Source organism: Leptodactylus fuscus, chromosome 3 (assembly GCF_031893055.1).
Source record: "Leptodactylus fuscus isolate aLepFus1 chromosome 3, aLepFus1.hap2, whole genome shotgun sequence".
Classification (NCBI taxonomy): domain Eukaryota; kingdom Metazoa; phylum Chordata; class Amphibia; order Anura; family Leptodactylidae; genus Leptodactylus; species Leptodactylus fuscus.
The window spans coordinates 122,665,470-122,687,249 of NC_134267.1; the positions used below are offsets into that span (position 1 = coordinate 122,665,470).

Below are 21,780 nucleotides of genomic sequence, written 5' to 3' on the forward strand. Positions count from 1 at the left end.
AGCGTTGATTGGCCGAATGCCATACAGAGTACAGCATTTGGCCAATCAACGGTGGTATTGCCGGAGGCTCGTCTGAGGAGGCGGAGTCTAAGATCGGACCAGCAGGGCTGAGTGTACAGCTGAGTGTGCAGCAGGGTTCAGTACACACTCAGCTCTGCTTCATCTCCGGTGTAGCAGTGCTTAGCGCACGGCCAGCATTGCTACATCTCGGCATAGGAATGCATTGACCAGCATCAACGCTTGTCAATGCATTCCTATGCGAAAAATCAGCTCTCACATATCCCGCAAGCTGACAGGGATCCCGACGTAGTACAGTGCCTTGGGCATGTTAGATGCCCCCAAACATGCTTCCCCTGCTGTCCCAGTTGCATTCCAGGGTGTTGGCATCATTTCCTGGGGTGTCATAGTGGACTTGGTGACCCTCCTGAGTCGAATAGTGGTTTCCCCCTAAACGAGTATTTATTCCCCATAGACTATAATGGGGTTTGATGTTCGATCGAACAGTCGAGTATTGAGCGGCTACTCGAATCGAACTTCGAACATTTCACTGTTTGCTCATCTCTAATTATTAACATTATGATGGGAATATAACATGTCTACATTACATACATATTCAATGATTTCCAACAAAAATTTATGATCAATAAAGTCATAAGGGGAATTGGTTAGATACTGCCCAGCCAAAAGCTCTAGATGTCCCATCTATTGCATACATGTTCTTACTTTTTTTTTTTTTGTCAACATTTTGCCTATACACATTGTAGAAATGCAGCTTTTACACTCCTGCTCAATACACTCCTGGCTTTGGCTAAAAACAAACCCAAAAAAGCAGCAATATCTACAACATAGGGCTTCAGCCTAATATAGTATACTTATGACTTACCACTTTTGAAAGCGTCATTGACACACATCGTACTAGTTTCAGGGTTCTCTAATGCAGTGGTCCCCAACCTTTTTCCCACCAGGGACCAGTTTCAGCAATACAAGTTTTCTATGGCCCGGTGGGGGTGGGAAGGAGTGTGGATGGGGGCGGGGAAGGGGTGTGGTTTGTGGCGGGGTTAAGCATGGGGGTGTAGATTAGAATCATGTACATATGAAAACACAAGAGGAAGTGCAAACTGACGGACACTGCAGGTTATGAAGATGGCCACTGATGACACACTGTTATGAAGATGAACACTGATGACGGATATCACTCCTAAAGCTGCTATTAACTTCACTACAGCCTCACTACAGCTATATTACACGTCACAGGGACAAGTGACGTGTAATGTAGTTGCCCAAAGTTTGGTAGGCGAGTGCGGGGTGGAGCCAAGACCCGCTACATGTCCTGCATAGTACTAGAATCCCAGACATACAGCGGGTCCCGGCTCAACCCCGCACTTTGCTCACTTTATCCCGATAAGCAACAACCAAGCGTCAGTGTTGTGGAGCTGACTGGCGGGTCCTGGCTCAGCCCCACAGCAGCTGCTGACTCCTCGCTGCCGGTACGCGGACCGATACAACGTGCTTCACGGCCCAGTACTGTTCTGCGGACCGGCGGTTGGGGACCCCTGCTCTAATGTATTTCAGTATTTCATTTTCACATAGGAAAAACTCAGTAATGGAAAGACTTCATTGTATTTCAACAAAAGTATTTGTATGCCCAGAAACTGGCACAAGCTATACACTTCTGATGAGAGAGGGTTTCTTATTTGATGTTTTACAAATCACATCACATTTTTTCCATACAATAATTAAAGTACAAAGAGATGTACTGCAAAAAAGAGCAAGAAAAAAGAAATAGAGCAGGTCTTAGATCAGTTTCAAATATATATATTGTAGCAATTGACTGGCGTACGTAAAACGTGAATATTTTTAATTTACGTGGTTCTGATGAAATACAATTTTTTTTCTGTCTAACCTGTCAGGACCCCTGCTGACACAAAACGCCCCCGTGCTCTCAGGGTGGAACATCCACCTCTATAGCCCTAAAATAAGCTATTGAAACATATGGTTGAAGGGCTCGCACTCCCCACTTGGCTCATACTTAGAAATCCCCTGAGGATTGCCCCTCTATCTTGTTGGGACATGAAATGCGTTGGATGAGGGAAACTGATGTAATTTGATAGGGAGATACAGGGAGAGCTCTGGGGACTGTCCTGGTTGGACATGGGTGAGAGAGACGGTATAATTACACCTAGCAACAACATCGTATTGCTTTGTAAGTCAGAAGAACAAGAAATAGAACCCAGTTAGGAAAACCACGTAAACAGAGTGTATAGTATAGGTATGGCCAATATAGATTGGCCAACTCCGCCGGTTAGTTTCAATGCAAGAACGTCGGCCATCTCTTGATAGGCTGTGTGAAACCACACAGTCTTCCTTCAGGTCCGCTCGAATGCAGGGAGAGGAACTACAGAATCTATGGGCGTATCTATAACGCCATACAAACTGGCTGTGATGTGAGAATGCTGTTGCGGACCGTGATAGTCAATCTAAAAGCATATGGTTCTCCTTCAGGTCCACTTCAGTAAGGGAGAGGAGCCAAAAGCCTATAGGCGTATTCAAATAATGTTATGCTCGTTGTACATTGGTGTGTTACTAAAATGCTCAGGTGATAATGTTCTGAACAGATTTGTACTTACCTATAAATCCTGGCTGTGCTCTTCAATTTTTTGACACATATCTGGCTTAAGAAAACACCCGTGGTAGGCGCATAACGGCTGTTGCCTCTTCCGTATGTCATCTCTCCCTCCCGCATTGTTTTAATGATATATGTGAATAAAGGACTGCATTTTTAAAGAAGAGAGCTTTTGGGTGAGTGCCCCCGTTTCCTTCTTTCTTCCTTTTTTCGTTTTGCACTTTTCTATTTATACGGATGGAGAGCACCACCCCATAGGTCATTGTGGCTTTCTCCATATAACTGTTACTTCTTTATACAGTGTGAACAGACGCCTATAGGAGGTGATAGTGCCACTCTTCCTTTTTGCATAGTGTAGGTATAATATAATATATATATATATATATATATATATATATATATATATATATATATATATATATATATATATAATGCCTACACGCTGACATACACAATGAAAACCGAGCATGATATGTTAGGGCAGAATTAGTTTTTAAATTAAAAGGTGCCAAAGATGTTATATAAAGAAAGTCTTACTCTTGGTGTGGAGCTCCGGTCTTGGTCAACAAAGTCAAAACAAAAAACATAAAAATAACAAAAACAGCCAGGCCAACCCAGAATCCAATCACAATAGAATCTGTAAAGAAAAATAATCTAAAGTTAATGTGAACGCTGAAAACAGTTCACTTGATATTTCAGTTTATGTATTTCAGTTATGTGAATTGATAATTTGTTTACTTGTGTATACTAGAGATGAGCGAGTAGGTGTTCAATCGAATACTACGGTATTCGAAATACTCTTACTCGATCAAACACTACTAGCTGTTTGAAGTTTAATGTTCGATGCAGAACCAGCGTTGATTGGCAGAATGCTATACATTCTGCCAATCAACGCTGGTTCTTCTCTTACCTTTCCGAAGTCTTCTCCGCGCTGCGTCCCTGCATCTTCTTCCGGGTAGAATTCACTCTGCCAAGGCATCCGGCCTAGGCAGAGCCGCACGCGCATGCGCAGTCGGCTCTCCCTAGGCAGAGTGAATTCCACCTGGAAGAGGACGCGGGGACCCTGCGCCGGGAGAAGACTTCAAGCAGGATCCAGCCCGACCGTCACTCATGGACTTGGTAAGTATGATTTTATCGAATGTTGCCTACCCCTGAAACGAGCATTTCCCCCATAGACTATAATGGGGTTCGAAATCAGTTCGAATAGCTGAACAGTGTGCGGCTGTTCGAATCGGATTTCGAACCTCGGACACTTTAGTGTTCGCTCATCTCTAGCGTATACCAATTACCAGCTACTCTCCCACCAAACATTCTATTCCTATGTGTCCCCTTTTTTGCATAAATATGCATCCTTCAGAAATTGTGTTTAAACCATGCCTGACGAAGAGGCTTAAGCAGCCTCGAAAGCTTGCAATCTGTCATCATTTTATTAGTCATTAAAAAAAGGTATCAACTACTGAAGACTTTCAATTTTTATATTACATATAGAGAGATAAGTAAAAAAGACAATCAATTATAGCAAGGATCCTGATAAGTATGTCACAATGAGTATGTATAGATAGTACTATCAAATTCTGGTGATTACAGAGATGAAGAGACTAGAGGGATTGGGCCTAGCTTCTTAGTACATAATGAAATGAAAACCTGAAGAAAATATGGCAAAAGGTGCATGAGAACAATTGTTATAACAATAAATAATAACGTGTAGAAACTTGTTTTTCTTCTAAAATTACCTGGAGTCCTTTCATTGATTGCTTGTCTGTGCCGGGTGTAAGTGCCCCGTCTAAATGCCATGTAGAAGTGCACTTTTGTTTACTTTAATTGATTAACCAATCAATTAATCATCAAATTGTGACAAATGAGGAGACCCAGCTATGTGGTTACAAATAAAAACCGATAAGAAAACTACCATAAAAATCACTGCGCTTCAAAAGACTGACAGTAGTACAGTTAAGGATACATGGAAGTGGGAAAAATACAGACTTGATGAAATGTTAGAATATTTACTGTTCAATAAGCAGTAACAGTTGGCTGGAATAGGAGATGAGAACCTGTATGATGAGAAGAGTAAAGGTCAGATTCATGTCATATACACATGGACAAAACTGTTGATACCCCTCGTTTAATGAAAGGAAAAACCCACAATAATAACTTGAATCTGACAAAAGTAATAATAAATAAACATTCTATGAAAATGAAGAGATGAAAGTCCGACATTGGTTTTCGCTTCAACAGAATTTAAAAATAAAATAGAATAAATAAAACTCATGAAACAGGCCTGGACAGAAATGATGGTTCCCTTAATATTTTGTTGCACAACCTTTTGAGGCAATCGCTGCAATCAAACGATTCCTGTAACTGTCAATGAGACTTCTGCACCTCTCAACACGTATTTTGTCTCACTCCGCATGAGAAAACTGCTCCAATGGTCTTGGGTTTGAAGGGTGCCTTTTCCAAATGGAATATTTCAGTTCCCTCCAAAATTGCTCAATAGGATTTAGGTCAGGGCTCATAGAAGGCCACTTCAGAATAGTCCAGTGTTTTCCTCTTAGCCTTTCTTGGGTGTTTTTAGCTGTGTGTTTTGGGTCATTATCCTGTTGCAAGACCCATGACTAGAGATGAGCGAACAGTGTTCTATCGAACTCATGTTCGATCGGATATTAGGCTGTTCGGCATGTTCGAATCGAATCGAACACCGCGTGGTAAAGTGCGCCATTACTCGATTCCCCTCCCACCTTCCCTGGCGCCTTTTTTGCTCCAATAACAGCGCAGGGTAGGTGGGACAGGAACTACGACACCGGTGACGTTGAGAAAAGTAGGCAAAACCCATTGGCTGCCGAAAACATGTGACCTCTAATTTAAAAGAACAGCGCCGCCCAGGTTCGCGTCATTCTGAGCTTGCAATTCACCGAGGACGGAGGTTTCCGTCCAGCTAGCTAGGGCTTAGATTCTGGGTAGGCAGGGACAGGCTAGGATAGGAAGGAGAAGACAACCACAACAGCTCTTGTAAGAGCTAAATTCCAGGGAGAAGCTTGTCAGTGTAACGTGGCACTGACGGGCTCAATCGCCGCAACCCAGCTTTCCCAGGATCCTGAATGGAATACACTGTCAGTGTATTCCCGTATACCCGATATATACCCCCGATACCCGTTCCAACGGTGTGCCCCCCCACCTTCACCCCAGAAATACCCTGCAAGTCCCCTAGCAATAGAATTGGGGCTATATACACCCACTATTTTTGCTACTGCCATATAGTGCCATTGTCTGACTGGGAATTCAAAGAATATATTGGGGTTACGTGCACCCACAATTTTTACTACTGGTATACAGTGCCAGTTTCTGACTGGGAATTCAAAGAATATATTGGGGTTATAAATACCCTCATTTCTTGCTACTGCCATATAGTGCCAGTTTCTGACTGGTAATTCAAAGAATATATGGGGGTTATAAATACCCTCATTTCTTGCTACTGGTATATAGTGCCATTGTCTGACTGGGAATTCAAAGAATATATTGGGGTTACGTGCACCCACAATTTTTACTACTGGTATACAGTGCCAGTTTCTGACTGGGAATTCAAAGAATATATTGGGGTTACAAATACCCTCATTTCTTGCTACTGCCATATAGTGCCAGTTTCTGACTGGTAATTCAAAGAATATATTGGGGTTACATGCACCCACAATTTTTACTACTGGTATACAGTGCCAGTTTCTGACTGGGAATTCAAAGAATATATTGGGAATACAAATACCCTCATTTCTTGCTACTGCCATATAGTGCCAGTTTCTGACTGGGAATTCAAAGAATATATTGGGGTTACGTGCACCCACAATTTTTACTACTGGTATACAGTGCCATTGTCTGACTGGGAATTCAAAGAATATATTGGGGTTATAAATACCCTCATTTCTTGCTACTGGTATATAGTGCCATTGTCTGACTGGGAATTCAAAGAATATATTGGGGTTACGTGCACCCACAATTTTTACTACTGGTATACAGTGCCAGTTTCTGACTGGGAATTCAAAGAATATATTGGGGTTACAAATACCCTCATTTCTTGCTACTGCCATATAGTGCCAGTTTCTGACTGGTAATTCAAAGAATATATTGGGGTTACGTGCACCCACAATTTTTACTACTGGTATACAGTGCCAGTTTCTGACTGGGAATTCAAAGAATATATTGGGGTTACGTGCACCCACAATTTTTACTACTGGTATACAGTGCCAGTTTCTGACTGGGAATTCAAAGAATATATTGGGGTTACAAATACCCTCATTTCTTGCTACTGCCATATAGTGCCAGTTTCTGACTGGTAATTCAAAGAATATATTGGGGTTACAAATACCCTCATTTCTTGCTACTGCCATATAGTGCCAGTTTCTGACTGGTAATTCAAAGAATATATTGGGGTTACGTGCACCCACAATTTTTACTACTGGTATACAGTGCCATTGTCTGACTGGGAATTCAAAGAATATATTGGGGTTATAAATACCCTCATTTCTTGCTACTGCCATATAGTGCCAGTTTCTGACTGGGAATTCAAAGAATATATTGGGGTTATAAATACCCTCATTTCTTGCTACTGGTATATAGTGCCATTGTCTGACTGGGAATTCAAAGAATATATTGGGGTTACGTGCACCCACAATTTTTACTACTGGTATACAGTGCCAGTTTCTGACTGGGAATTCAAAGAATATATTGGGGTTACAAATACCCTCATTTCTTGCTACTGCCATATAGTGCCAGTTTCTGACTGGTAATTCAAAGAATATATTGGGGTTACGTGCACCCACAATTTTTACTACTGGTATACAGTGCCATTGTCTGACTGGGAATTCAAAGAATATATTGGGGTTATAAATACCCTCATTTCTTGCTACTGCCATATAGTGCCAGTTTCTGACTGGGAATTCAAAGAATATATTGGGGTTATAAATACCCTCATTTCTTGCTACTGGTATATAGTGCCATTGTCTGACTGGGAATTCAAAGAATATATTGGGGTTACGTGCACCCACAATTTTTACTACTGGTATACAGTGCCAGTTTCTGACTGGGAATTCAAAGAATATATTGGGGTTACAAATACCCTCATTTCTTGCTACTGCCATATAGTGCCAGTTTCTGACTGGTAATTCAAAGAATATATTGGGGTTACGTGCACCCACAATTTTTACTACTGGTATACAGTGCCATTGTCTGACTGGGAATTCAAAGAATATATTGGGGTTATAAATACCATCATTTCTTGCTACTGCCATATAGTGCCAGTTTCTGACTGGTAATTCAAAGAATATATTGGGGTTATAAATACCCTCATTTCTTGCTACTGGTATATAGTGCCATTGTCTGACTGGGAATTCAAAGAATATATTGGGGTTACGTGCACCCACAATTTTTGCTACTGGTATATAGTGCCAATTTCTAACTGGGAATTCAAAATGCGCAAGGCTCCCGGAAAGGGACGTGGACGAGGCCGTGGGCGAGGTCGGGGGAATGGTTCTGGGGAGCAAGGTAGCAGTGAAGCCACAGGGCGTCCCGTGCCTACTCCTGTGGGGCAGCAAGCACTCCACAGTGCCAGGGTTGCTTGCCACATTAACTAAACTGCAGGGTACAAACCTTAGTAGGCCCGAGAACCAGGAACAGGTCTTGCAATGGCTGTCAGAGAACGCTTACAGCACATTGTCCAGCAGCCAGTCAGACTCTCCCTCCTCTCCTCCTATTACCCAACAGTCTGGTCCTCCTTCCTCCCAAAATTCCCAAGCTTCACAGAACAATAACCCCAACTGTCCCTGCTCCCCAGAGCTGTTCTCCGCTCCTTTCATTGTCCCTCAACCTGCCTCTCCACGTCACGATTCCACGAACCTAACAGAGGAGCATCTGTGTCCAGATGCTCAAACACTAGAGTCTCCTCCATCTCCGTTCGATTTGGTGGTGGATGACCAGCAACCCACCCTCATCGACGATGATGTGACGCAGTTGCCGTCAGGGCATCCAGTTGACCGGCGCATTGTGCGGGAGGAGGAGATGAGACAGGAGTTGGAAGAGGAAGTGGTGGATGATGAGGACACTGACCCGACCTGGACAGGGGGGATGTCAAGCGGGGAAAGTAGTGTGGATGTTGAGGCAAGTGCAGCACCAAAAAGGGTAGCTAGAGGCAGAGGCAGAGGTCAGCAGCTTAGGCGAAGCCAGGCCACACTCGGAATCTCCCAAGATGTTCCAGTTCGTACCCAGCCCCGAAAAACTCCCACCTCGAGGGCACGTTTCTCGAAGGTGTGGAGTTTTTTCAAGGAATGCGCCGAGGACAGATATAGTGTTGTCTGCACAATTTGCCTCTCGAAATTGATTAGGGGCTCTGAGAAGAGCAACCTGTCCACCACTTCAATGCGCCGTCATTTGGAATCCAAGCACTGGAATCAGTGGCAGGCAGCAACGGCAGGACAAAGGCCGCCTGCCGTTCACGCCACTGCCACTGCCTCTGCCACTGCTGACTGTGCTGGCGATGCACTCCAGAGGACGAGCCAGGACACCACTTCATCTGCCTCCGCCACTTTGTTGACTTCTCCCTCATCCTCCCCTGTTCCTGTCTTATCTCCTTCTCCTGCACCATCAAAGGCAGGCATCAGGCGTTTCTTTACAACAACCCACCATCTCTCAGACATTGGAGCGGCGGCAGAAATACACTGCTAACCACCCACACGCGCAAGCCTTGAACGCCAACATCGCTAAACTGCTGGCCCAGGAGATGTTGGCGTTCCGGCTTGTTGAAACTCCCGCCTTCCTGGACCTGATGGCAACTGCGGCACCTCGCTATGCCGTCCCTAGCCGTCACTACTTCTCCCGGTGTGCCGTCCCCGCCTTGCACCAGCACGTGTCACTCAACATCAGGCGGGCCCTTAGTTCCGCGCTTTGCACAAAGGTCCACTTGACCACCGACGCGTGGACAAGTGCATGCGGACAGGGACGCTACATTTCACTGACGGCACACTGGGTGAATGTAGTTGAGGCTGGGACTGCTTCCCAAACTGGCCCGGTGTACCTCGTCTCCCCGCCTAACATTCCTGGCAGGGACACGAGAAGAACACCCCCCTCCTCCTCTACCGCCTCCTCCTCCGCCACCGCCTCCTCCTCCGCCACCGCCTCCTCCTCCGCTGTTAGATTGACCCCAGCTACGAGTTGGAAACGTTGCAGCACTGGCGTTGGTAGACGTCAGCAGGCTGTGCTGAAGCTGATCAGCTTGGGGGACAGACAGCACACTGCCTCCGAGGTGAGGGATGCCCTCCTCGATGAGACGGCAATATGGTTTGAGCCGCTGCACCTGGGCCCAGGCATGGTCGTTTGTGATAACGGCCGGAACCTGGTAGCAGCTCTGGAGCTTGCCGGACTCCAACATGTTCCATGCCTGGCCCACGTCTTCAACCTAGTGGTGCAACGTTTCCTAAAGAGCTACCCCAATGTTCCAGAGCTACTGGTGAAAGTGTGGCGCATGTGCGCCCACTTTCGCAAGTCGACAGTAGCCGCTGCTAGCTTAAAATCTCTCCAGCAACGCCTGCATGTGCCACAACACCGGCTTTTGTGCGACGTCCCCACACGCTGGAACTCAACGTTTCAGATGTTGAATAGAGTGGTTGAGCAGCAGAGACCTTTGATGGAATACCAGCTACAAAACCCTAGGGTGCCACAAAGTCAGCTGCCTCAGTTTCTCATCCATGAGTGGCCATTGATGAGAGACCTTTGTGACATCCTACGGGTGTTTGAGGAGTCCACAAGGAGGGTGAGCTCTGAGGATGCGATGGTGAGCCTTACAATCCCGCTCTTGTGTGTTCTGAGAGAATCCCTGATTGACATCAGGGATAACTCAGATCACACAGAGGAGTTAGGGATAGCATCCGATCCGTCACAGCTGGAGAGTAGGTCCACACATCTGTCCGCTTCATCGCGTTTAATGGAGGAGGAGGAGGAGGAGGAAGAAGAGTTGTCCGATGATGTGATGGTGATACAGGAGGCTTCCGGGCAACTTCGAATCGTCCCATTGTTGCAGCGCGGATGGGTAGACATGGAGGATGAGGAGGAAATGGAGATTGAACTTTCCGGTGGGGCCAGAGGAGTCATGCCAACTAACACTGTGGCAGACATGGCTGAGTTCATGTTGGGGTGCTTTACAACCGACAAGCGTATTGTCAAAATCATGGAGGACAACCAGTACTGGATCTTTGCTATCCTTGACCCCCGGTATAAAAACAACATCTCGTCTTTTATTCCGGTAGAGGGGAGGGCCAATCGCATCAATGCTTGCCACAGGCAATTGGTGCAGAATATGATGGAGATGTTTCCAGCATGTGACGTTGGCGGCAGGGAGGACAGTTCCTCCAGTAGGCGACCAAGTTCTCACCGGTCCACACAAACGAGGGGCACACTGTCTAAGGTCTGGGACACCTTGATGGCACCCCCTCGCCAAAGTGCCGCCACAGAGGGTCCTAGTGTCACCAGGCGTGAGAAGTATAGGCGCATGTTGCGGGAATACCTTTCCGACCACAGCCCTGTCCTCTCCGACCCCTCTGCGCCCTACACGTATTGGGTGTTGAAGTTGGACCTGTGGCTTGAACTTGCCCTATATGCCTTGGAGGTGCTGTCCTGTCCTGCCGCCAGCGTCCTATCTGAGAGGGTGTTCAGTGCAGCCGGTGGCATCATCACTGACAAGCGCACCCGTCTGTCAGCTGAGAGTGCCGACCGGCTCACTTTGATAAAAATGAACCACCACTGGGTAGAGCCTTCATTTTTGTGCCCACCTGTGTAAGGCACCCAAACATGAAACTCCATGTCTGTACTCAACCTCTCCAATTCCTCCGCATCCTCATACTCATCCACCATAAGCGTTGCACAATTCTGCTAATACTAGGCTCCCTCCAACATGATTTCCCCCAACTCTGCTGGTTAGAGGCTCCCTCCACCCTGATTTCCACCAACTCTGCTGGTTAGAGGCTCCCTCCACCCTGCTTTCCCACAACTCTGCTGGTTAGAGGCTCCCTCCACCATGAATTTGCCCAAACTGGGCTGGTTAGAGGCTCCCTCCACCATGAATTGGTCCAAACTGGGGTTTTTAGAGGCTCCCTCCACCATGAATTTGCCAAAACTGGGCTGTTTAGAGGCTCCCTCCACCATGAATTGGTCCAAATTGGGGTTTTTAGAGGCTCCCTCCACCATGAATTTGCCCAAACTGGGCTGGTTAGAGGCTCCCTCCACCATGAATTGGTCCAAACTGGGCTGGTTAGAGGCTCCCTCCACCATGAATTGGTCCAAATTGGGGTTTTTAGAGGCTCCCTCCACCATGAATTGGTCCAAACTGGGCTGTTTAGAGGCTCCCTCCACCATGAATTGGTCCAAACTGGGGTTTTTAGAGGCTCCCTCCACCATGAATTGGTCCAAACTGGGCTGGTTAGAGGCTCCCTCCACCATGAATTGGTCCAAACTGGGTTTTTTAGAGGCTCCCTCCACCATGAATTGGTCCAAACTGGGGTTTTTAGAGGCTCCCTCCACCATGAATTGGTCCAAACTGGGGTTTTTAGAGGCTCCCTCCACCATGAATTGGTCCAAACTGGGGTTTTTAGAGGCTCCCTCCACCATGAATTTGCCCAAACTGGGCTGTTTAGAGGCTCCCTCCACCATGAATTGGTCCAAACTGGGTTTTTTAGAGGCTCCCTCCACCATGAATTGGTCCAAACTGGGGTTTTTAGAGGCTCCCTCCACCATGAATTGGTCCAAACTGGGGTTTTTAGAGGCTCCCTCCACCATGAATTTGCCCAAACTGGGCTGTTTAGAGGCTCCCTCCACCATGAATTGGTCCAAATTGGGGTTTTTAGAGGCTCCCTCCACCATGAATTGGTCCAAACTGGGTTTTTTAGAGGCTCCCTCCACCATGAATTTGCCCAAACTGGGCTGTTTAGAGGCTCCCTCCAGCATGAATTGGTCCAAACTGGGGTTTTTAGAGGCTCCCTCCACCATGTATTGGTCCAAACTGGGGTTTTTAGAGGCTCCCTTCACCATGAATTGGTCCAAACTGGGGTTTTTAGAGGCTCCCTCCACCATGAATTGGTCCAAACTGGGCTGGTTAGAGGCTCCCTCCACCATGAATTTGCCCAAACTGGGCTGTTTAGAGGCTCCCTCCACCATGAATTTGTCCAAACTGGGCTGGTTAGAGGCTCCCTCCACCATGAATTGGTCCAAACTGGGTTTTTTAGAGGCTCCCTCCACCATGAATTGGTCCAAACTGGGTTTTTTAGAGGCTCCCTCCACCATGAATTGGTCCAAACTGGGGTTTTTAGAGGCTCCCTCCACCATGAATTGGTCCAAACTGGGGTTTTTAGAGGCTCCCTCCACCATGAATTTGCCCAAACTGGGCTGTTTAGAGGCTCCCTCCACCATGAATTGGTCCAAACTGGGTTTTTTAGAGGCTCCCTCCACCATGAATTGGTCCAAACTGGGGTTTTTAGAGGCTCCCTCCACCATGAATTGGTCCAAACTGGGGTTTTTAGAGGCTCCCTCCACCATGAATTTGCCCAAACTGGGCTGTTTAGAGGCTCCCTCCACCATGAATTGGTCCAAACTGGGTTTTTTAGAGGCTCCCTCCACCATGAATTGGTCCAAACTGGGGTTTTTAGAGGCTCCCTCCACCATGAATTGGTCCAAACTGGGGTTTTTAGAGGCTCCCTCCACCATGAATTTGCCCAAACTGGGCTGTTTAGAGGCTCCCTCCACCATGAATTGGTCCAAATTGGGGTTTTTAGAGGCTCCCTCCACCATGAATTTGCCCAAACTGGGCTGGTTAGAGGCTCCCTCCACCATGAATTGGTCCAAACTGGGCTGGTTAGAGGCTCCCTCCACCATGAATTGGTCCAAATTGGGGTTTTTAGAGGCTCCCTCCACCATGAATTGGTCCAAACTGGGCTGTTTAGAGGCTCCCTCCACCATGAATTGGTCCAAACTGGGGTTTTTAGAGGCTCCCTCCACCATGAATTGGTCCAAACTGGGCTGGTTAGAGGCTCCCTCCACCATGAATTGGTCCAAACTGGGTTTTTTAGAGGCTCCCTCCACCATGAATTGGTCCAAACTGGGGTTTTTAGAGGCTCCCTCCACCATGAATTTGCCCAAACTGGGCTGTTTAGAGGCTCCCTCCACCATGAATTGGTCCAAATTGGGGTTTTTAGAGGCTCCCTCCACCATGAATTTGCCCAAACTGGGCTGGTTAGAGGCTCCCTCCACCATGAATTGGTCCAAACTGGGCTGGTTAGAGGCTCCCTCCACCATGAATTGGTCCAAATTGGGGTTTTTAGAGGCTCCCTCCACCATGAATTGGTCCAAACTGGGCTGTTTAGAGGCTCCCTCCACCATGAATTGGTCCAAACTGGGGTTTTTAGAGGCTCCCTCCACCATGAATTGGTCCAAACTGGGCTGGTTAGAGGCTCCCTCCACCATGAATTGGTCCAAACTGGGTTTTTTAGAGGCTCCCTCCACCATGAATTGGTCCAAACTGGGGTTTTTAGAGGCTCCCTCCACCATGAATTGGTCCAAACTGGGGTTTTTAGAGGCTCCCTCCACCATGAATTGGTCCAAACTGGGGTTTTTAGAGGCTCCCTCCACCATGAATTTGCCCAAACTGGGCTGTTTAGAGGCTCCCTCCACCATGAATTGGTCCAAACTGGGTTTTTTAGAGGCTCCCTCCACCATGAATTGGTCCAAACTGGGGTTTTTAGAGGCTCCCTCCACCATGAATTGGTCCAAACTGGGGTTTTTAGAGGCTCCCTCCACCATGAATTTGCCCAAACTGGGCTGTTTAGAGGCTCCCTCCACCATGAATTGGTCCAAATTGGGGTTTTTAGAGGCTCCCTCCACCATGAATTGGTCCAAACTGGGGTTTTTAGAGGCTCCCTCCACCATGAATTTGCCCAAACTGGGCTGTTTAGAGGCTCCCTCCACCATGAATTGGTCCAAACTGGGGTTTTTAGAGGCTCCCTCCACCATGAATTGGTCCAAACTGGGGTTTTTAGAGGCTCCCTCCACCATGAATTGGTCCAAACTGGGGTTTTTAGAGGCTCCCTCCACCATGAATTGGTCCAAACTGGGCTGGTTAGAGGCTCCCTCCACCATGAATTTGCCCAAACTGGGCTGTTTAGAGGCTCCCTCCACCATGAATTGGTCCAAACGGGGGTTTTTAGAGGCTCCCTCCACCATGAATTTGCCCAAACTGGGCTGGTTAGAGGCTCCCTCCACCATGAATTTGCCCAAACTGGGCTGTTTAGAGGCTCCCTCCACCATGAATTGGTCCAAACTGGGCTGTTTAGAGGCTCCCTCCACCATGAATTGGTCCAAACTGAGTTTTTTAGAGGCTCCCTCCACCATGAATTGGTCCAAACTGGGGTTTTTAGAGGCTCCCTCCACCATGAATTTGCCCAAACTGGGCTGTTTAGAGGCTCCCTCCACCATGAATTGGTCCAAATTGGGGTTTTTAGAGGCTCCCTCCACCATGAATTTGCCCAAACTGGGCTGGTTAGAGGCTCCCTCCACCATGAATTGGTCCAAACTGGGCTGGTTAGAGGCTCCCTCCACCATGAATTGGTCCAAATTGGGGTTTTTAGAGGCTCCCTCCACCATGAATTGGTCCAAACTGGGCTGTTTAGAGGCTCCCTCCACCATGAATTGGTCCAAACTGGGGTTTTTAGAGGCTCCCTCCACCATGAATTGGTCCAAACTGGGCTGGTTAGAGGCTCCCTCCACCATGAATTGGTCCAAACTGGGTTTTTTAGAGGCTCCCTCCACCATGAATTGGTCCAAACTGGGCTTTTTAAAGGCTCCCTCCACCATGAATTGGTCCAAACTGGGGTTTTTAGAGGCTCTCTCCACCATGAATTGGTCCAAACTGGGGTTTTTAGAGGCTCCCTCCACCATGAATTTGCCCAAACTGGGCTGTTTAGAGGCTCCCTCCACCATGAATTTGCCCAAACTGGGCTGTTTAGAGGCTCCCTCCACCATGAATTGGTCCAAACTGGGGTTTTTAGAGGCTCCCTCCACCATGAATTGGTCCAAACTGGGGTTTTTAGAGGCTCCCTCCACCATGAATTGGTCCAAACTGGGGTTTTTAGAGGCTCCCTCCACCATGAATTGGTCCAAACTGGGCTGGTTAGAGGCTCCCTCCACCATGAATTTGCCCAAACTGGGCTGTTTAGAGGCTCCCTCCACCATGAATTGGTCCAAACGGGGGTTTTTAGAGGCTCCCTCCACCATGAATTTGCCCAAACTGGGCTGGTTAGAGGCTCCCTCCACCATGAATTTGCCCAAACTGGGCTGTTTAGAGGCTCCCTCCACCATGAATTGGTCCAAACTGGGCTGTTTAGAGGCTCCCTCCACCATGAATTGGTCCAAACTGAGTTTTTTAGAGGCTCCCTCCACCATGAATTGGTCCAAACTGGGGTTTTTAGAGGCTCCCTCCACCATGAATTGGTCCAAACTGGGGTTTTTAGAGGCTCCCTCCACCATGAATTTGCCCAAACTCTGCTGGTTAGAGGCTCAATCCACCCTGATTTTCAAAACAAATGTTGGTGCCAACCTCAACTTACTACAAGGGCCAAATTCACTGCTGGTGACAAGCTCTCCTCACTGCAAGTGCCAAATACACATGTTTCAAGGTGTTTTCCTACTGTCAGAGAGGTGGTATTGAGTGTGTAAAGTGTGTAGTTGTTAGGCTGTGATGTTGGGGTAATAGAGGGTCTTTGGTGTGTTAGATGCCCCCAGACATGCTTCCCCTGCTGTCCCAGTGTCATTCCAGAGGTGTTGGCATCATTTCCTGTGGTGTCATAGTGGACTTGGTGACCCTCCAGACACGGATTTGGGTTTCCCCATTAACGAGTATATGTTCCCCATAGACTATAATGGGGTTCGAAACCCGTTCGAACACACGAACAGTGAGCGGCTGTTTGATTCGAATTTCGAACCTCGAACATTTTAGTGTTCGCTCATCTCTACCCATGACCTGCGAGAGACCAAACTTTCTGACACTGGGCAGCACATTTCTCTCTAGATTCCCTTGATAGTCTTGAGATTTCATTGTACCCTGCACAGATTCAAGATACCCTGTGCCAGCAAAGCACGACCAGAACATAACAAAGACTCCTCCATGTTTCACAGTAGGGACAGTATTTTTTTCAAGATATGCTTCATTTTTCTGTCTGTGAACCTAGAGCTGACGTGCCTTGCCAAAAAGTTTGATTTTTGTCTCATCTGTCCATAGGACATTCCCCCAGCATCTTTCTGGCTTGTCAACATGTAGTTTGGCAAATTACTTGGGTCAGATTCAAGTTATTTCTGTGACCATTGTGGGTTTTTCTTTCATTAAATGAGGGGCACCAACAATTTTGTCCACTTGTGTATAAGTGCACTTTGTTTAATCTGCACTTATCTACATTTAAAAAAAAGCCCCCCTGCATTAGAAATATAACTATGTATACTAGTATGCTATTACTATGTGTCCAACAAAAGTTGTTCAACTTTGAACATCAACATTTTTCACTATTTTTGCACTTGTGAAGTATTGAAACATTTTGGGACCATATCATAGTTTTAAGATAAGCTTTACTAGAAGCTATTCAATGATCCAGACTACAGAAAAAATACAAAAATAACTAGGAGGCATTAGCACCTAGACTTCAACATGTTGAATTTTTAGCTTCCATTTATACACAGTATATAAATGAGTTATAATAACGTGAATACACTGTAAGTCAGCTATACGTAGTAACCACAAATTGTGCAGCTTATGAAGAATAGGTGCAGCCTACCAATTAGCCAGTTCGCATTGTGTACGGGCACCCTTAGGTTGGATTCCCACTAACAAAAAAATGGCCATAATATGGCAGTTTTGAAAACAAATTAGGCCAAATTTATTATCATGTCTAAAAGAAAAAAACTGTCTTTGTTGTGTATAGCAACCTATCACAGCGCATTTATGTCATGTACCACATACTGTACACTATATAAACTAAAACACAAAACTCATTTTCACTGAACAGTTATTACTGCTAGAGATGAGCAAGTAGTATTCGATCGAGTAGGTATTCGATCGAATACTACGGTATTCGAAATACTCGTACTCGATCGAGTACCACTCGCTGTTCGAATGTAAAAGTTCGATGCAGAACCAGCATTGATTGGCCGAATGCTATACAGTCAGCCAATCAACGCTGGTTCTTCTCCTAGCTTTAAAAGTCTTCTCCGCGCAGCGTCCCCGCGGCGTCTTCCGGCTCTGAATTCACTTTGCCAGGCATCGGGCCTGGGCAGAGCCGACTGTGCATGCCCGCTTGCAGTGCGGACATGTGCGGTCGGCTCTGCCCAGGCCCGATGCCTGGCAGAGTGAATGAAGAGCCGGAAGATGCCGCGGGGACGCTGCACGGAGAAGACTTCTCAGAGGATCCAGCCCAACCCTCACTCGTGGACTTGGTAAGTATAATTTGATCGAATGTTGCCTACCCCTGAAACGAACATTTTTCCCCTATAGACTATAATAGGGTTCGATATTCGATTCGAATAGTCAAATATTGAGGGGCTACTCGAAATGAATATCGAACCTCGAACATTTTACTGTTTGCTCATCTCTAATTACTGCTTGAAATACACTGACAAAATATAAAATAAAATTAAAATAAAATAATAATAAAATAACAAAATAAAATAAAGCAGGTTTTGATGGACTGTAATGAAACTATGTATGTAATAATACATGTAAGCAGTTTCAATATTAAAGTAAAAAGATAAGTTTATTGGAGAAAACTGCAATGAAAAAACAAATTGGCATGAAATAAATACATACATCAATAAAAAATATATAGTATTCTTCATTAAATAAAAGGACAACTCATTAAATACGTAAAAAACATAAAATTGGGGGAAATATTTGGGAAAATTGTACAAAGGAAATGAAGGAGGCTCTAGTACCCTGTTGGGCTGACTCTAGACTGGATACAAGATGAGATATATCTGGACATGAGATCTGGCAGGACTGGTTCCATATGGTATCCTGTGACTGGCATATCTGCCCATAGCAGTTCCATATACAGTATAGCCAGCTACTAGCTACTAACATTCCACCTGTTGTCGTTGCGGCATCTGGTGGTGAATTGGATTCAGAATCTAAGCATCAGAAAGTATCAATTTATCTTGAAATCTGCCTGATTTCTAAATCTGTTGTGTGATATCATTAAAGTTATATTGCACCTCCTAGTCTCTAGTCTGTAGCCTGCACCTGGTGTCCTCAGCTCTGCTATTCCTGCTTCATCATCAGCTGTTCTGCTGTTATTTATTGGGTTAGGATGTCAAATTTACAAACTCATTTCTGCTGTTCCTTGCAGCAAACAGTTGTATCTTCACATAATAGACTAAAATATGGGTTCAAGATCATCCATAGTAAGAAAATTTTACTAAAAAAAAGTTTACCTGTATTTATATTTGTGTCCTTCCTTACCTTTCCTCTTGGCTTTACATCTCAAAGTACAGTAAGTGTTTCACATCCTTTTAAAACAATTTGATGTAGCAATATTATGTTGTAAGGGTCTATCCTATGTATGTGTACTCAACTATTGGATGTATTTTAAATTACAGCCATTCAAAGGCAACTGTAAGTAGTATGCAGAAAGATAATAGAATATAGAGAAAAGACTATAGTATAGATAGCCAGTGAAGAGGTTTGTAACCTAGACAACCAGATAAATACAATTGCTAAAGCAATGTATTCAGTAAAGCATTTCAGTTACCTTTTGCTAGGGTCACACCTGCATTCAGGTTTCCGGTCAGGGGGTCCACTTGGGTAGATATATCAGTGGAGCCGCACACTCTGAACACTTGATGGTGATGATGAGGTTAAAGGGATTCTATCATTAGAATCCCATTTTCTACAAATACCACGTCAGAATAGCCTTTGGAAAATGGCCGAAATGACATGCGCAGTCGGCTCTGCCGGCTGATGACGCGGGAAAGAAGCGTTGGAAAAAGAAGACAGAGGCATCACTGGAGATTGTTCGGGGAGCACAGGGGACGGCCCAGTGCTTTCTGATGACTCATTTGCATAAGGAAGGAATAAGAAATTTCTCAGGAACGGTGGCACAGATCAGAATAACAAAGGTAGGAGAAGAATAGCCTTTATAAAGGCTATTCAAATGTAGTATTTGTAGAAAAAAGGATTCTAATGATAGAATCCCTTTAAAGGGTTCTCCAACCCATGTTCAAGGAAAAATGATTTAGCTGCACAGACGTAACTTTGAAGTGCAAAGAAGTATTCTTTTATTTATAAATTCATAACAAGGTATATATCATGTAATACGTCATGTAGAAATATACATGAGAAAGGGAAACTATAGATCAGGATCTGAATAATGTAACGTTTTGGTTATTGAACCTTAGTCTGGCTAGACCTACAAGAAATACATATACAAAGGTGCAATTGTCATAATAGCAAACATATTAATAATATATACACTAAACATAATTAGAAGGTAGAGAAATGAAACATTAATTAGCTAACTGCTGGGGTAGAGAGCATACCTCAACAGCCACCTGAAGGAAACCAGAAGGTCAAAAACAGGTTCCGTCAAGTTACGTCAAAACCGGAAGTCCCATGCGTTCCACACATGCGTTCCAACAGTAGAACATACCATGGAACACATGATGCAGTAATATGTTGGAAATACCTAGGAGAGACTAAATAGAAGGAAAAAAGGAAGCAACTACACTTCCGGATTGCTGTACGCGTTCCAAGGGAGCATTTCAGCTATATTATCAGTCTGGAAAACGGGAAAAGAATAAACGATAGTAAATGGGAAACAAAATGAGAGGAGTGGAGAAAATATGGAGCTATACATTGGAGAAATAAGTAAACACCGTGCATATTATATAATTAAGTAAAAAGTACATGAAAAAAAGGAAAAGCAATAGAATGAAAAGACAAAAATAAATAGTAAATAAACGAAATACAGGAAATACACTAAAAACAGGGATACACTGACACAAACTTAGAATGAGGAAATAATATAGAAAGAGAGAAATACAATTATGGTTACACCATACAAGAATATAGATCATTATAGTATGTCATTCAGTAGACCCAACCAAATGAAAATCAAGTACACACAAATATGAGTAGTTTGTATACCATCTTATGCTACATATGACTAAGGCTATACTAGACCCAATAGAGGAAACTTCATTTCATCTGAAAAGAAAAACTAAAAAATGTGCTAATGCAGATAATAATTTACATATACAAACAGTACACAACAAATGAGTCATCAATCTTCTTGGCTGCTCCAAATGTTCAATTACTTGAAATCTTAACTGTGCCATATTATGTCTGGATCTGTTAAAATGGGCTGGGATGGGTAGAGTCTTGACATTATTTTTGATGGTGGATTTGTATTTGGATATGCTATCTCGTATATGTCAGGTGGTTTCCCCAACATATATGAGACAGCACTGAGACCTTTATGATGTTGAATAGAGGTGTCTAAACTGGTGACACATGGACATTATTATAATTAAGATGCACTTAAAGATCCTCTTTAAGAGCACATACGTGTATTATTTTTTTTTTTTTTTGTAGTTTGTGAGCTCACAATGTACATTTTTCCCTATCAGTATGTCTTTGAAATATGGGTTGGAAATCCATGCAAACACGGGGAGAACATACAAGCTCCTTGCAGATGGTTTTTTGCCCTTGGTGGGATTTGAACACCAGGACTCCAGCACTGCAAGGCTGCAGTGCTAACCACTGAGCCACTGTGTTGCCCCCACATATGTGTATTTTCTTTTCAGTCATGATGGACACAAATACCTACTATATATGAGCAGCATACTTAAAAGGATTCTATCCATTATGATGCACCTCACTATAGAACAGCATACTAAACAGTATGCTGAGTTCTATAGGTAGATACAACAAAATGGCGCTCAGGCATGAACAGTACGGCTCTGAACGGAGCGGAACCTGGCATGCCCAGGAATTAAAATGCAGCAGCCGAATCTGGCCAGAAAAACATCCAGGGAGGAGGAGGAGGACAGACGGGACACAAGCGATTGAGGGGCGTGAATAAAGGTATGGCGTGGGG

The 21,780-nt window shown here is 45.0% G+C and overlaps 1 protein-coding gene across 1 annotated transcript in view; it reads right to left on the reverse strand.

The window, feature by feature from the left end:
* Positions 1-21,780, reverse strand: part of MRAP2 (melanocortin 2 receptor accessory protein 2) — a 48,984-nt gene that overhangs the window by 905 nt on the left and 26,299 nt on the right. Inside the window, exon 3 of the mRNA XM_075269532.1 lies at positions 3,161-3,260. Coding sequence (XP_075125633.1) covers positions 3,161-3,260 — 100 coding nt within the window. The remainder of the gene's footprint in view (positions 1-3,160; positions 3,261-21,780) is intronic.